Source organism: Schistocerca piceifrons, chromosome 3, assembly GCF_021461385.2.
Source record: "Schistocerca piceifrons isolate TAMUIC-IGC-003096 chromosome 3, iqSchPice1.1, whole genome shotgun sequence".
Classification (NCBI taxonomy): Eukaryota; Metazoa; Arthropoda; class Insecta; order Orthoptera; family Acrididae; genus Schistocerca; species Schistocerca piceifrons.
This window is the reverse complement of record NC_060140.1, coordinates 760,028,473-760,045,215: the sequence shown is the minus strand read 5'-3', so window position 1 is coordinate 760,045,215 and position 16,743 is coordinate 760,028,473. Positions and strand designations below refer to the sequence as shown.

General features: G+C 37.1%; 1 protein-coding gene across 1 annotated transcript; it reads left to right on the top strand.

The window, feature by feature from the left end:
- Window positions 1-14,513: 14,513 nt before the first annotated feature.
- Window positions 14,514-15,617, top strand: LOC124788520 (EKC/KEOPS complex subunit TP53RK). Its single transcript, XM_047255790.1, has 2 exons — window positions 14,514-14,858; window positions 14,940-15,617. Exons 1-2 carry the CDS (start codon window positions 14,663-14,665, stop codon window positions 15,446-15,448), a joined length of 705 nt encoding a protein of 234 aa, XP_047111746.1. The 5' UTR covers window positions 14,514-14,662; the 3' UTR covers window positions 15,449-15,617.
- Window positions 15,618-16,743: the final 1,126 nt, after the last annotated feature.

Below are 16,743 nucleotides of genomic sequence, written 5' to 3'. Positions count from 1 at the left end.
ACACTGAACAAGTATGCCTTTGGCATGAGCAATGTTTCTTCCAAAGTGAAATCTTTACTGTTATTTTCTCATAATTTCACCTATTTATAACATTTTCGCGACAACCCAGAAGCATTAACAACATTTGTATAGTATGGTACAGTGCACACACACTCATTACGGTCACCTACATTGAACAAGTACACTTACGTATCATATTTCGCAAAGGAAAGTTACCTGCGAAAACGAAGGATAGGGAAAGTATTTCCAACTGGACAACTGAACCTGCCATACATTTTCATTTTAAATACGTTAAAACATATAGTTCACATATAAAGTTGAAATATTTTTGGAATTGTATACGGTGTAATGAAACACGAAATTCTTTTTATTGTTTATTTTTAACACCAATATTAGAAGAAAACCAATATATTGTATGACTGTGACCCTTTTTGTACTTGTATAAATGCGACAGGGTAATTCTGTATGTATTGTTACTGCAGACCCTCATCTGTGAGTTCGCCATATTGAAACTGTATTGGAAGCACTTCTGAACTTATATACAAATGGACCATGATGTGAACTCTGCTGACAACTTAATAACACACCTGAGTCTAACTGTATCAAGAATGAATGTGAACGTTCAGCTTACTATTGTGAGTCACCAGAACATAGTGACTGAAACGAAATACTGGGCACCAGGCATCAGACATTATAACCTAATAACAAATGTCCCTTTTACAAAATAAATTGAATAACCTACTGAAATTAACATAAAACTAAATGAATTTACATTTAGTTAACTAACTGCACGAGTTTCATTAGAAATAACTTAATAGATGTATAAAGTTTCTGTAAAAATGCTTCTAAACTCAAAGTCAATTTACTTACATACAGGTTGTGTGCTGGAACAGGATGTATTATTAAGTTTTAACTGGTCGAAATTTCACTAAAAATTGTTGCTTGCTGTGGCCATGTAAACGTTGGAAAATTACCTTGGTAGGTCCAGCAGTTTGACTGGTTACACCAGAATGTACTTATCACTGGCCCATCCCCAGAACTGTTTCATCTAGTGCTAATGCAAGCAGTTTATTTCATAACTGACTACCACAGAGCATGCAGAGCATAAATCAACTTAAGACCTTCAAGAGAAAACTGAAAGAACATTTCTTCTCTGGATGTTGATATAAAGTGAAGCAATACTTGCAGGAAAGTTCATAGAACAAAGGTAAATTAAAAACTGCAAACGGTATAAAACACTTCTTCTTCATGTGGAAACCAACTTCCTGGGGAGGGGAAAAAAGGAAGACCAACTACAGTGCTGAAATTACAGAAAGAGAGAATTTACAGCCTTTGTAAGTGGGAAACTGTGTTTTTGATGATGTTTATTTGTGTAAATATGATCTAAAAATAGTTTTTCAGTTTGTATAAGTGTCTAAATATTTTTATAATGTATGTCAAACTTACATAACTTGTCTCCTTACTTTATGCGTACAAGGTTGTGGGTAAATTAGTGTGGGATTATCATTGTTATGTATTACTAAATATTTTTGTTTTCTTTTTGTTTTTCGTTGTATCTACAAAACATGGTTTTCAGGGTGCAGCTTTATAGTCATGTTAGATGCCTGTGGCCATTGTATGAAATTACACGTTTTAAATAATAGCAGTGTTTAAAATTTATAATATGAATCTCTGGTTGTTAATGATAATTTACCATCGTTATTATTTGCAAAAATTGTTATCAATGGTAAATTTGTAACCAGTATAGAACTTGCAACCTGACTTGTCTGACATCATTGTAAAATATGACCTATGAACAAAATTATACAAGTATGACTCTCGCCTATAATCCTACCATCGTTTAGAAGACGCCACTGAAGTTCTGTGCATTATTCATTTTGCATCTCCATATTTGGAGTTGGGTTCGACCCACAATCCAGACTCCATTTTCCTGATATAACTCAAAGTAAGAAAAATGTATGGCGCAGATCAGAGCTAAGCAGCTACACGACAATGACAGTTACCAATAACAGTACTACTACTACTAAGTAACTCTGTTAATAGTAACTTGGTAGTAGCAGTACTGTTAGTAGCAGTAGCAGTACTGGAGGTAGGATTGTGAGTAGTACTAGCATCTCTACTTTCCCAGAATTAAGTTCTTTTGACACTTCACTCTCCCTTCCTTACATACGATGGAGAAGTTATGACTGCGTTTTCCGGTATCATAGATTTGCCATTTTTCTTCAGCAATGGCAGAGCTCGTAATTTCTTCACAACGATGTTTGCCCTCTCCCATCTTCATCTGTCATCCTTGGTGTCTTCATACTTTGTAAATACTCGTGCCCTCGAGCAGGTATTAATAAAGTACCGCTAATTTGTGCCCAGCCTCTTTCGCACAGACAAGGCACAGTATTCCATTACTGTCTGACGAACATTGGCTCTGTTTCAAGAGCTATGTAGGGCCTCCTGTAAAGGCCAGTTGCACTACCGCTAAATAAAGCCAATAAAGCCAAGAACAGCCATTTGTGGAACAGGTTAACAACGGTATAAATGAGAGTCGCGTTGCATGGCGCCAGCTTATACCCCGATTTGTTATTCCCAGAATAGCTTCCCTACTCAGTTAGGTAGACGATGCAAATCGTATTTCCGGAGTATTTTCACGCGCTAAAATTATGGTATTTAATTCATTTTGCGTCGTTTGAAGAACAGTCAGTTGTAAACATGACTAAGAGCGCTCGAAAAGTCATAATTTCGCTGTTATGGGCGCTGAGACCAGTAGATATCGGTACGTGCTTCAAGCACTTTGTGGAGCGTCAAACCTAATGCAAACAGACATTAATGAGAAACACTTCATAAACCTTGAAAGCAACTTGTACATGTAAAACAAAACTTTCGTCTTAAAGTCAGTTAAATAAAGAATCAGATGCATGCTCTTTCACCAGTAGGAAATATACTATCAGATCATAATCATCCAGACATCCCTTGTAACGCAGAATTGACCCCTAGATGTTACTTATAAGGGTTCGCCAGTAAAAAAGGACGCCAGTAGAGGAGCAGTAACAGCAAAGTGGTCGGTGAGGAGAGCTCAGTGACTTCGTATGTGGAATGGTCAGACGATGTTACCTGAGTAACAAATGCATCGAGGACAATTCAGACCGTCTAAAGTTGCCCAAGTCGACTGTTACTAACGTGATTATGAAGTGTAAACACGAAGGAACAACCAGGGCTAAACCGAGACCAGACACATGTTGAGACATGGCCGTCGAGCATTGTGGAGAGTGATTGTGAAAAGTCGCTTGACATCAGTGGAAGAAACCACTCGTGAGTTTCAAAGTGCTACCATCAGTCCTGACAGCACAATGGCTGTAGATAGAAAGTTAAAAAGAATGGGTTACAATGGCCGGCCGGTGTAGCCATGCGGTTCTAGGCGCTTCAGTTCCAAAACTTTTGCATGCAGATCAGCGGAGTAATTGTGGCAGAAACATGATGTTCTAAATAAAAACCAAAGAAATATCATGTCTAAGAAAGGCGATAGATATTACAAACTGGTGATGTTTAGTGAATATTATATTTTTAATAGCTTTTACATTCATGAATTAATTATGTTGCCTACTTTTCTTTGTTCACCATATGTCCCAAATCCCTACATGCTAATACTTCGTGTTTGCTTCATAAAATCGTGCTCCATTCACTTTCTTTGCAGTTAATCTGGGGGGGGGGGGGGGGGGGTATAATGGAGCATAAACAAGTAGTGTACCGATATGCAGTTACCTTCAATAAGAATTTTACAGCACCACAGGTAAGACAACGTAATACAGTAGTCCATGAGCTGTGGTGGTGGAGATGATCTCATCAAAATTTATTTCTCCCACCACACCAGCTCATAGATTTCCACAGTCTTTATTGATATAGGTCACAAATGAAGAAGATACTTGTACTGCACCAGTTGAACCCACAAGAGGTAATTTATTGTACTTGACACAGTGTAGTGGAATGTTTACAATTAATGTTCTACTGTAATTTAAATTTCAGCTGTGTTACTTTCAATGAACCACCATTTCATGTTGCACTTTGAAAAAGTTCTGCCTTCTCTAACATCCATCATAATTGTCAGATTGATATTAATGGGTCACATTCAGTTGTCTGGAGGTAATATCATCATAGAAACTGCTCTCATAATCTTGTACAAAGATACAGGTTCATCTGAAGGTTATGTTAGTGCTTTTATGAACGGTATAAAAAAACATGAAACTCACAGGTTGTGTGTGACTATTTTGTTTAATGGCGAATTTCAAATTGTGCATCATCAGATTAATCCCACAAGTAAGACATAGTACATAATAGTAGTTAACTGACCACTAAGAACAACAGATAAAGAAATCATAGTACAATGTGAAAACATACCAAGGTTAAGGAGAACATGTCATACATAGGTATGGAGTCATTTATCTTATCTGTAAGACAATGTGAAACTGAAACTGCATCATTATGGTGGTTTCGCCATTCAGGAAGACAATTAGGATATTAAGTGGCAATACTGGTGAGTATTAGTAACGAAGACTTAAAGAAAATTATTGCAGTTCCATGAAGAATGACAAAGATATGACTTTTAGGTCATGCATGATTACAAAACAAATTTACATCAAATCAAAAACCATATAGTAACAACTGTCTTAAACGCAAAGGGAAGCCGATAAGGGGTCGAGTTCTATAATTTTTTAAATCATTTGTCAGAAGCAATATGGGGTACACACAAGCAATAACTTTGGTATCATTTATCTATATTCAGATGGGACCAACTTTTTATATGGACATGATTAACCAAATGCGTCATGGCCCAGAGTAAGTTTCGTGATTCTTTTCACTGTGAGTTACAGGCTGGTTCTGACAACTCAACTTTTACTAGTAAATGGTGAGTTTTGCTTTTATTGATAACAAGGTGCACCACATGATGAACAAGGTGCTGACCATTTGTTGTTATCATTGGTTTGAAAGGCAAACTAACAGATCTGGGTAACATACAGACTACTACATAATATCAACCAACATGAAATTCACAGAATATCCAAATGTTTGTTACTTATAAAAGGCAAAGTAGCTGGCCATCTTGATGGCTCTTACATATTTTTTTTAATACACCTTAACGCATTTTGGCCACAGCCCCTACCAGAATCTGTTCGAACCAATTAGATGTAATATTTCCACAACAATGCTTTGTATGGAAACAGAATGAAGTAATACCACACTTAAAACAGCGTGATACACTTATTTCGTCAGTTACACATACACTTGTACCACGACTAGTTCTGTTCCGTGAGGCAGCCTGCTTTAAAAAACGTTCTGTTGCCATTAGATGATGTTAAAAGCAATAGGACTTGTCAGTATTGATTATAGATAAAGCATACAGTAATACCATAAAAGTAAAAAACTAATGATTTGAATTTAACACATTTAAATTCAAAATAATATCAACAAACTGAGAATACAGCCTCTACATAAAAAATAGTCTACAAAAAATAATGAAAAGGACTTGACACATTAAAAATTCAAATTTTTGTCACATTTTCATCAAGCAGTCATTCCATAAAAATCAAAATGGACCATTGTGTTGGTAAAACATATGGCTATAATATTATGCATGGCAGAGCTTAATGTAACTTTATCCATACTGTAAGATATGTAAGGCTATATTTCAACCTCTTCTTATCTTTGTAAGTTGAGTATATAAAAAGTAATGTATTTATATTAAAAGACACAGCAAGGCGTTAACATATTAACATAGAAAGAACTATAGACTTTGGTACTATCACTGTCTCATGGTTGTTGTCTTTACTTTTGGCACTGACACTGCAAAGATGGACACATCTCCCACGGCCATAGTCAACGCACACAAAATGGACAACAGACAAGCAGACTCCTTGGCCCAGCCTGACCCACTCATTGCTCTGTTACACCAGCAGGTGATAGAAAATCTCAAATTATCAATTCAGTCTGAAACAATTTTAAATTGCAGCAACTGAACAAAAAATGCCTTTTGCATGCTGCACATTAAGTTTTATTTTTAGTTAACTTGTGCATCCAGACATGTTTCACGTTATTTATAAGGCAACTTCAGTGGTTACCCTGAAATATTGCACGATTTTTTCGTTTGCACATATTGGTTTGCAGATTTTAAACACCTCATTGACGATTTTTATAATAAAATGGAAAGGTACTTACAAATCAGCGTCTAAGTCAGGCCAAACAGCTTTCTCTCTTGTGGCAAACGGATGGAAATTTTATAGTTTTCTTTGTGGTAACTGTTTTCGAAATACAGCACTGTAAATGCCAGTTTCTTTGTCTAGAGTGTTGTGAGCTTTCTTTTTTTTGCTTTCAATAGTTTTTTGTTTGATTCTATTTATGTTGCTGTACATTGCACGTGTATGTATGTATGTGTGTGTGTGTGTGTGTGTGTGTGTGTGTGTGTGTGTGTGTGTGTGTGTGTGTGCGTGTGTGTGTGTGTGTGTGTGTGTGTACTGCTTTTATTTTTTATTTTATTGTTTATTATTACTATTATTATTATTATTATTATCTTCTTTCCTTTCTCAGACGTTATGTCTGGTTAAAAATGGAAAGTGACACAGACCTTGATCAAGCATGACTTCCTTTTAACTGTACAGTATATATTACATTGCATTTAGGAACTTTCGGGTAGTTGAACAAGTATCAATAATTACAGATTTCTGTAGTTATATATATACGTTTGGATGTAGCTGTATTGCGTTGACATACTGGTGGATATTGTGTGGTATGACTCCTGTAGTTGATAGTATAATTGGTATAATGTCAACTTTATCCTGATGCCACATGTCCTTGACTTCCTCAGCCAGTTGGAAGTATTTTTCAATTTTTTCTCCTGTTTTCTTCTGTATATTTGTTGTATTGGGTATGGATATTTCGATTAGTTATGTTAATTTCCTCTTTTTATTGGTGAGTATGATGTCAGGTTTGTTATGTGATGTTGTTTTATCTGTTATAATGGTTCTGTTCCAGTATAATGTGTATTGATCATTCTCCAGTACATTTTGTGGTGCATACTTGTATGTGGGAATGTGTTGTTTGATTAGTTTATGTTGTATGGCAAGTTGTTGATGTATTATTTTTGCTACATTGTCATGTCTTTTGGTGTATTCTGTATTTGCTAGTATTGTACGTCCACTTGTGATGTGATCTACTGTTTCTATTTGTTGTTTGCAAAGTCTGCATTTATCTGTTGTGGTATTGGGATCTTTAATAATATGCTTGCTGTACTATCTGGAGTTTATTGTTTGATCCTGTATTGCAATCATGAATCCTTCCATCTCACTGTATATATTGCCTTTTCTTTGCCATGTGTTGGATGCGTCTTGATCGATGTGTGGCTGTGTTAGATGATACGGGTGCTTGCCATGTAGTGTTTTCTTTTTCCAAATTACTTTCTTCGTATCTGTTGATGTTATGTGATCTAAAGGGTTGTAGAAGTGGCTATGAAATTGCAATTATGTAGCCAATGTATTAATATGAGTGATTGCTTTGTGTATTTTGCTAGTTTCTGCTCGTTCTATAAAGAATTTTCTTAAATTGTCTACCTGTCCATAATGTAGGTTTTTTATGTCGGTAAATCCCCTTCCTCCTTCCTTTCTGCTGAATGTGAATCTTTCTGTTGCTGAATGTATGTGATGTATTCTATATTTGTGGCATTGTGATCGTGTAAGTGTATTGAGTGCTTCTAGGTCTGTGTTACTCCATTTCACTACTCCAAATGAGTGGGTCAATATTGGTATAGCATAAGTATTTATAGCTTTTGTCTTGTTTCTTGCTGTCAATTCTGTTTTCAGTATTTTTGTCAGTCTTTGTCTATATTTTTCTTTTAGTTCTTCTTTAATATTTGTATTATCTATTCCTACTTTTTGTCTGTAACCTAGATATTTTTAGGTATCTGTTTTTTCCATCGCTTCTATGCAGTCGCTGTGGTTATCCAATATGTAATCTTCTTGTTTAGTGTATTTTCCCTTGACTATGCTATTTTTCTTACATTTGTCTGTTCCGAAAGCCATATTTATATCATTGCTGAATACTTCTGTTATCTTTCGTAATTGGTTGAGTTGTTGATTTGTTGCTGCCAGTAGTTTTAGATCATCCATGTATAACAAATGTGTGATTTTGTGTTGGTATGTTCCAGTAATATTATATCCATAATTTGTATTATTTAGCATGTTTGATAGTGGGTTCAGAGCAAGGCAGAACCAGAAAGGACTTAATGAGTCTCCTTGGTATATTCCACACTTAATCTGTATTGGCTGTGATGTAATATTATTTGAATTTATTTGGATATTAAGTGTGATTTTACAATTTTCATTACTATGTTTAGGAACTGTATTGATTTACGATCTACTTTGTATATTTCCAATAATTGTTGTAACCATGAGTGGGGAACACTATCAAAAGCTTTTTGGTAATCAATGTATGCGTAGTGTAGCGACCTTTGCTTAGTTTCAGCTTGATATGTCACCTCTGCATCTATTATCAGTTGCTCTTTATATCCTCGTGCTCTTTTGCAGCAGCCTTTTTGTTCTTCATTTATAATTTTGTTCTGTGTTGTATGTGTCATTAATTTCTGTGTAATGACTGAAGTTAATATTTTGTATATTGTGGGTAGGCATGTTATGGGGCGATATTTTGCTGGGTTTACTGTGTCTGCTTGATTTTTGGGTTTCAGATAAGTTATTCCTTCTGTAAGTGTATAAGGGGCTGTGTATGGGTCTGCAATGTAACTGTTAAATAATTTAGTTAGATGTGAATGTGTTGAGGTGAATTTCTTTAGCCAGAAATTTGCTATTTTACCTTTCCAGGGGCTTTCCAATTGTGCGTAGAATTAATTGCTCGGGTGACTTCATGTTGCAAAATTATCACTTCAGGCATTTGTGGTATCATCCTGTATGTGTCTGTTTCTGCTTGTATCCACCGTGCATGTCTGTTATGTTGTACCGTGTTTGACCATATGTTGCTCCAGAAGTGTTCCATGTCTGTTATCTTTGGTGGATTGTCTATTTTAATGTGTGTGTTATCTATTGTCTGGTACAATTTCTTTTGGTTTGTGTTGAATGTTTGGTTTTGTTTCCTTCTATTTTCACTTTTTTGTATCTTCTAAGTCGTTTGGCCAATGCTTGTAATTTCTGCTTCTTTTCATCTAATTGCTCTATCGCTTCTTGTTGTGAGATTTTACCTAACCTTTTTCGTTTTTTGTCTGATATTTCATTTATTATAAATTGTGTTAGCTGTCCAATGTCTTTTCTCAGTTTTTCTATTCTGATCTGTAGCCTGTGTTGCCATGCTCGTTTTGTGGGTTTCTTCTGTGTGTTGGTGGGTTCTGATCTCTGCCTAGTGTGTATATTTAGTGTAGTGAGTGCTCCTATATAAACCAGTAGTTGTAACTCTTCCATAGTTGTATTTTCATTTATTTTGTTGTGTATGATTGTGTTAATAGTTGTTATTGTTGTTTCGACTTGTGGGTTATTTGGTGGTCTATGTAAGAATGGTCTACTCTCTGTATTTGTGTCTTTGTATTCTATATATGTCAGCTGAAATGTTTCTTCTATATCTAACATGTGTGTCACTTCATGTTCTATTTGTGCTTGTTCTGGTGGCTGTCTTAAGATTTCGTTTCCTCTGATTGTTTAATTGATGCATGTTGTTCTTTGTTTGTTTGCTCTGGGATGCTTGAGTCCATTACTATATTTTCTTCTTCTTCTGATTGCACATTATTTTGTTCCAGTAATTGTTGTACTTGTTGTTTGATGTTTTGTAATTCTGACTGGGGTATACTGTTATTTTTTATTGTTACACGAATCTGATCAGCTAGTGATTGTTGTGTTAAAAAATTTAATTCTGGGTATCTGGTAATAAATGTTGTGCATACTTGTGATCTGTATCCAGTTGTGTTGGTTCCTAGGTTTGTTGCTTGGTAATAACAGAACATGAGGTGTCGGTTAACTTCATCTGACCATCTCATCCTCTATCTTTGTTTTCCTTCTAGGGTGGTTGCAGGAAGCATATCCTGCAAAACACCTCTATTTGGATTTAAATCATTTTCCGTGTGGCTAGCAGTGTCGTTACCGTTCTGGATGGGCATAGGGTTCAAGCGTCGTCCCCGACCATGACAGCGCTTGTCCGAGGCTTCATTAGTTCTGTCCTGAACCAACTAATCACACTAAAAGGAGGGTTAGCCCTATTAGTGGTTTGTTCTTTTTGTCGCCTTTTACGACTGGCAGAACATACAGGAGGCCTATTCTTTTTCTGGGCCTCCACAGGGTTTATTATTATTATTATTATTATTGTTTTTGTTGTTGTTGTTGCTATTGTTGTTTTTCTTTTTCATTATTATATAGTTAGGAGATAAATGGAATTTGTGATCTTCTATTTGTAATTTCTGTCTATTATATCATCACTGACTGTAAACAGTTCGTGGTTAGTTGTACACATTGGGTCATTTAGTAGTAACTTCTTCTCAGCCTTTGCTTAGTATACATGATAATTTCCATGTAACATTAGAAGGTGTTTTTCATTATTTATTCTATTTACATGCCTTCCAGTCTTGTAGTAGGTTTGTGAATACTTTCTGTTGAATGTTGTGCAAAAATTGAATGGCTTGGCCAAGATTTACATTGTTTTTGTATTGGGTGTCGAATGTCCTGCTGGTTAGTGCTACATACCTTCCACTATATGTGCTGCATTTTAGTTGGTATATTCCTGCTCTCTGGAAGCTGACTATGGCTTTTGTTATTTTTGGAACGGTACTTTTGGACTCAAGTGTCTTTTTTGAATGCATTGTTTATGCATTACCTTTTGAAAATGTTTGTTATTTTACTTGTGGATCTGCACTTGCACTCCACTGTGTACCATCTTGAACTTCTTCTTTGTTTTCATGTAGTCTTTTGTTGTTGTTCTGTCTCTGTGTGTGCTAGTTTGTGATGTGCTTTCTGTGTTGTCGTTTCTGTCTGTATATCTATTGTGTTTATTGGCTATATTTATTACTTACCTTTTTTATTTAATTTTGTGATTAGACTATTATTGTACACATTGTTTGTTGGTATTTTTGTGATAAGATTTAGTTCTTTCTGGTCGTTTTCTGTGCTGAGTGGTACAGAGTTGAGTCTGCAAAGTATGTATTTGATCAGGAAGTGCAAAATGGCTAAGCAGGATTGGCTAGAGGGCAGATGTAAGAATGTAGAAGCATATATCACTAGGAGTAAGGTAGATATAGCCTACAGGAAAATTTAAGAGACCTTAGGAGAAAACAGAACCACCTGCATGAATGTCAAGAGCTCAGATGGAAAAACAGTCCTAAGCAAAGAAGGGAAAGAAGGTGGAAGGAGTGTATAGAGGGTCTATACAATGGAGATGTACTTGAGGGCAATATTATGGTAATGGAAGAGGACATAGATGAAGATGAAATGGGAGATATGATACTGCGGGAAGAGTACGACAGAGCACTGAAAAAGCTAAGCCAAAACAAGGCCCCAGGAGTAGACAATTTTCCATTAGAACTACTGATAGCCTTGGGAGAGCCAGCCCAGACAAAACTCTACCATCTGGTGAGCAAGATGTATGAGACAGGGGAAACACCCTCAGACTTAAAGAAGAATACACTAATTCCAATCCCAAAGAAAGCAGGTGTTGACATATGTGAAAATTACCGAACTATCAGTTTAATGGGCCACAGCTGCAAGATACTAACTCGAATTCTTCACAGAAGAATGGAGAAACTGGTAGAGGCCAGCCTCAGAGAGGATCAGTTTGGATTCTGGAGAAATGTAGGAACATGGAAGGCAATACTGACCCTGCGACTTATATTAGAAGATAGGTTAAGGAAAGGCAAACCAACATTTCTAGCATTTGTATACTTAGAGAAAGCTTTTGGCAATGTTGACTGGAATATTCTGTTTCGGATTCTGAAGATGGCAGGGGTAAAATACAGGGAGTGAAAGGCTATTTACAATTTGTATAGAAACCAGATGGCAGTTACAAGAGTTTAGGGGTACGAAAGGGAAGCATTGGTTGAGAAGGAAGTGAAATTGGGTTGTAACCTATCTCTGATGTTATTCAATCTGTATATTTAGCAAGCAGTAAAGGAAACAAAAGAAAAATTTGGAGTAAGAATTAAAATCCAAGGAGAAGAAAACTTTGAAGTTTGCCGATGTCATTGTAATTCTGTCGGAGAGAGCAAAGGACCTGGAAGAGCAGTTGAATGGAATGGACAGTGTCTTGAAAGGATATAAGATGAACACCAACAAAAGCAAAATGAGGATAATGGAATGTAGTCGAATTAAATAAGATGATGCTGAGGGAATTAGATTAGGAAATGAGGCACTTAGCAAAATAACTGCATATAGAATTGATCTAAGTGGCAGCAAGTCCTTTCCTAAAGTATTTGTGTGGAATGTATGCATGTATGGAAGGGAAACATGGACGATAAACAGTTTAGACAAGGTGAGAATAGAAGCTTTTGAAATTTGGTGCTATAGAAGAATGCTAAAGATTAGATCTATAGGTCGCGTAACTAACGAGGAGATACTGAACTGAATTGAGGATAAGAAAAATTTGTTATACAACCTCAGTAAAAGAACATTAGCAGGACACATTCTGTGGCATCAAGGGATCACCAATTTAGTACTGACAGAAAGCGCGGGGAGGGGGGAAGGGGGCGGGGGTAAAAATCGTAGAGGGAGACCAAGAGAGGAATGCAGTAAGCATATTCTGAGGGGTGTAGGTTGCAGTAGTTACTTAGAGATGAAGAGGCTTGCATAGGATAGAGTAGCATGGAGAGCTGCATAAGACCAGTCTTTGGGCTGAAGACCACAGCAACAACATATGAACGAATACAATAAGCTTCTAAAATCTTGAATGAGTGGCGCGTATACAGATGATATTTATGTGCTAGCTGTTTGTTAGTTTGCCATTGCAGACAGCATTTTCGTCTCTGAGTGCTATTTCTTTTATAAATGTGTTTCTTTCCTTTGTTTTACCTATTTTCGGATCCAGCGTTTGGGTTTTATCTTCCTTGTATTTAACTCTTGTCACAGCTCTAAGGCCTTAAGCTAAACTGTAACATTCATATCCGCCCATATGATTTCTGTTGACACCATATTGAAAGCTGCACTACTTCGTAGAGTTTGTGGCATCCTGTGTGAACGATAAATCACGATGCCACTACAACAAGTCACAAGCTGTGGCGCCACTTCTGATGTGTGTCTGAACACGGCTGTAGCCTGTGTAAAGGCCCGTCCACACGCAACGATCTGTCTGCGCAAATGTCTGCGCACATCACATCTGCGCAGACAGATCGTTGCGTGTGGACAGAAGATTTGCATCAACCTGAGGTGTGTGCAAACCTGGAAGTTGGAGTTGGAGGTTTGAGCGAAACCTCTCAAATCTGTCGGTTCAAACCACATCTGCGCAGACAAGTTGGAGCGTGTGGACAGGAGATCGCCGCAAATCTGGCGCGAAACAGCTGTTTGCTCAGTCTAGTGTTTGTATTTGTGCGCACAGGGCATTAAAATGGCTGATACTCGTCAGTGTTCTCGAAAGTTTGTAAGTGAATTCATTGAAATATGTAGAAACCACCAATGTTTGTAGAAGATTAAAAGTAAAGAATATAGTGACCGGCGACCGAGACAAAAAGATAGCAGCACACAATGCTCTAATTGAAAAAAATTGCGTGCAGTTGACGCCTCGGCAAACAGAGAAGCAGTAATAAAAAAAATCCTTGCGAACTGTTTACCGAAAAGAGTTATCCAAAGTTCAGAAATCTAGAAGATCTGGTGTAGGAGTAGATCAAGTATACCAGCCAATGTTATGGTATTTTGATCTGCTTGGCTTTCCTAGTGATCAAGAAACGCCAAGACCAAGCAGGAGTACAATTGAAGATGAAATTGGAGTGTCTATGTTACCGCCAGCCGTTCATGAGGGGAAATTGCCCTTCTCATACCAGTATTTTTTCTCATAATATGAAGGGTTACAGGCATTAAGAGATAATTATAAGTTTCGACATCCATCCGCAAATAATTTTACCAGTCGTTAGGTTCGCCCTGCAACTCTCGCAGTAAATTTACGTAAGAAAACTGCTTTCGCTTTAGCAGCCACTGTCTACACCATTTTGCCCGCTTTCTCTGTTTCCTGCGGTTCATCTGAATGTTTTTTGCAACACAAGTTGCGAACACAGATCACAACAGAACTTCCTCCATTTCTATATTTCAAAATAACTGAATTAAATTTTTGAGGTTTACGGGGAGCGTAGTCGCTTGCCACTGATATTTCTTTTCTACACCGGCAGATGGCGGGCGAGTAGTAGATTGGGGTTTGTGTCGTGTGAACACACCACATTTGCAGCGATCTTTTGCATGTACAGACATCTGCGCCGATGTCTGCGCAGACAGATCGTTGCGTGTGGACCGGGCTGAAAACTAAATTTAAAACACAGAGGAGGATCTTTGGAATGAAATGCCAATCGCAAAAAGACTATCTTACGTGGTGTAGATCTTTGCTTGGAACTGGAACTCGTGGCCACGCTTCAGTGTAATTGTTTATGTTTACATCTTGCTCAGTTGTTACTCAGTAGGATGTAGAGCGGGATACTTATTCAGTTTCATGGATTATATGCTTTACCATGGGATTTGAGCAGCATTTTACGCTGATAAAGCAAGGGGCAGAGGCGAAACTTTATAGAGGCTCATATCTAGGAAAGCCTACAATAGTGAAGGAACGATTCAAAAAGAATTACCGCCACCCCGATCTGGATGATTACCTGACAAAGGAAAGAATAAAAGGCGAAGCTCGAGCTAATCTCCGGTGTAAGATGGCAGGTATACAGTTGTGTTTTAAGTTTTTTATATTAAAAAAGACGATTTGCATTCACCTCGTTAAAGCAGTTTCTTTAATTTCAGGTTTACGTACTCCTGCAATTTATTATGTGGATTTTGAAACCAGAAGAATATTCATGGAAGACCTCCATCAATGTGTGACTGCGAAAGATTTCATAACAAATCAACAAGAGAATGGATCATCTGTCGAACATACTCGTACCGTGCTAGGAAAACGGTTGACTGATTTAGCACATGAGATTGGGAAAACTATAGGTATTATGCACGCCAATAACATAATACACGGCGACCTAACTACCTCGAATATTCTTTTAAATAACGAAGAGACTACTGTGAACAGTTTGGTCTTAATAGACTTTGGTCTTAGTTACATGGAGTCAAATGCAGAGGATAAAGGTGTTGACTTATACGTGCTTGAAAGAGCAATAATCAGCACGCATCAAAACGCAGATTTATTTTTTCGAGAAGTAGTGAATGCATATAAAAAACAGAACAAGAAGCAATCTGCTGATGTTTTGAAGAAACTCGAAGATGTGCGAGCAAGAGGACGAAAACGGACAATGGTTGGATAAATTCTGATTGATGGTTACAGCAAATTACAGAACCTAAGAACAAGTAATGAGACTATGGTGGCCCTGTGTTGCGTTCCCAGAACTATACTAAGAAATAGAACTTGACATTGATGTAGGCCTGTATGGAAAACTGTGCTTCAAATATAAAGAACTGCAGTTGCAATTTGAAGTATTGTAATATTTATGTGACTTATTACATTCCCCTGATTGAGTACATGTAGCAGTTCCATTCCATATCTATTGCCAGGACAAGCTCCGTGATTAATCACTCAAACTAACAAAGTGACTCAGTGATTAAGACACTAAACTCACATTTAGAAGTCATATAGAATTGAAAACTAAAAGCTTCAGGCAATCCAGATTTAGGAATTTTGTGGCTTTCCGAAATATTTTCAGGCAGCTGCTGTGATATTTATATTGAAAAAGGCATATCCAATTTCCTTTCTCATCATTGTTCAGTCTAAGGTTGTGCACCGTCTTTGTTGACCTTTGATGATACTTTCAATTGTAACCATTCAGCATTTCCACCCCCCCCCCCCCCCCCCACAGTAGCTTTAAATTTGTTGCTATATAGTGCCTAAATTGCATTTAGGGCTGAATTTAAATGTATTATAACTTGTCATGGACCCATTCTCATTGTTGATTATCTACTGATGATACCTTAATGGTCTTCTCCTGTGCTGCTAACTACTTCAACTTTATTTTATCTTATCATCACTCGTGTAAATGCAAACTATCTCACAAAAGCATACTTACAAAGTTTCACATTTCCAGTATTAAGTATTCCAGGCTGCAATGTATTGTTCCTGTAGGGAGTGCAGAGACACAGGTACAGCATTTACAGAGGCTTTTCAACAGTCATTCTTCCCATGCTTCATATTCAGTTGAAATGGAAAAAAACCTTAACATGTGGTACATTACTTAAGACCCTCTTTTGAGCAGCTTACAGTTGTTTGCATAGTGTATATATGTAGGTATAGGTGTAAACTGCCACTACCTTGCTTGGGCCTTGTGAGCTGTTCTTAATCATGTTGTCTCATCATCCTCACTCACCTGTTACTTCCATACTTTCTTTTCTGCAATTAACAATTCTGAGGCTACGACCTACAGCTGTCAAGCCACACTGCCAAGAGAGAGAATAAGTGTGAAAGTGCTGCAAATGTGTGTGCTGATTATGTATTAGCATTCAAAAGCTTAAAGTACAATATTCAACACTGTTTGACTATCTTACACCTAACACTTCTTGTGTGCTATATATGGTCATTGACTCCTCACTCCATAGATTATCAAATGAA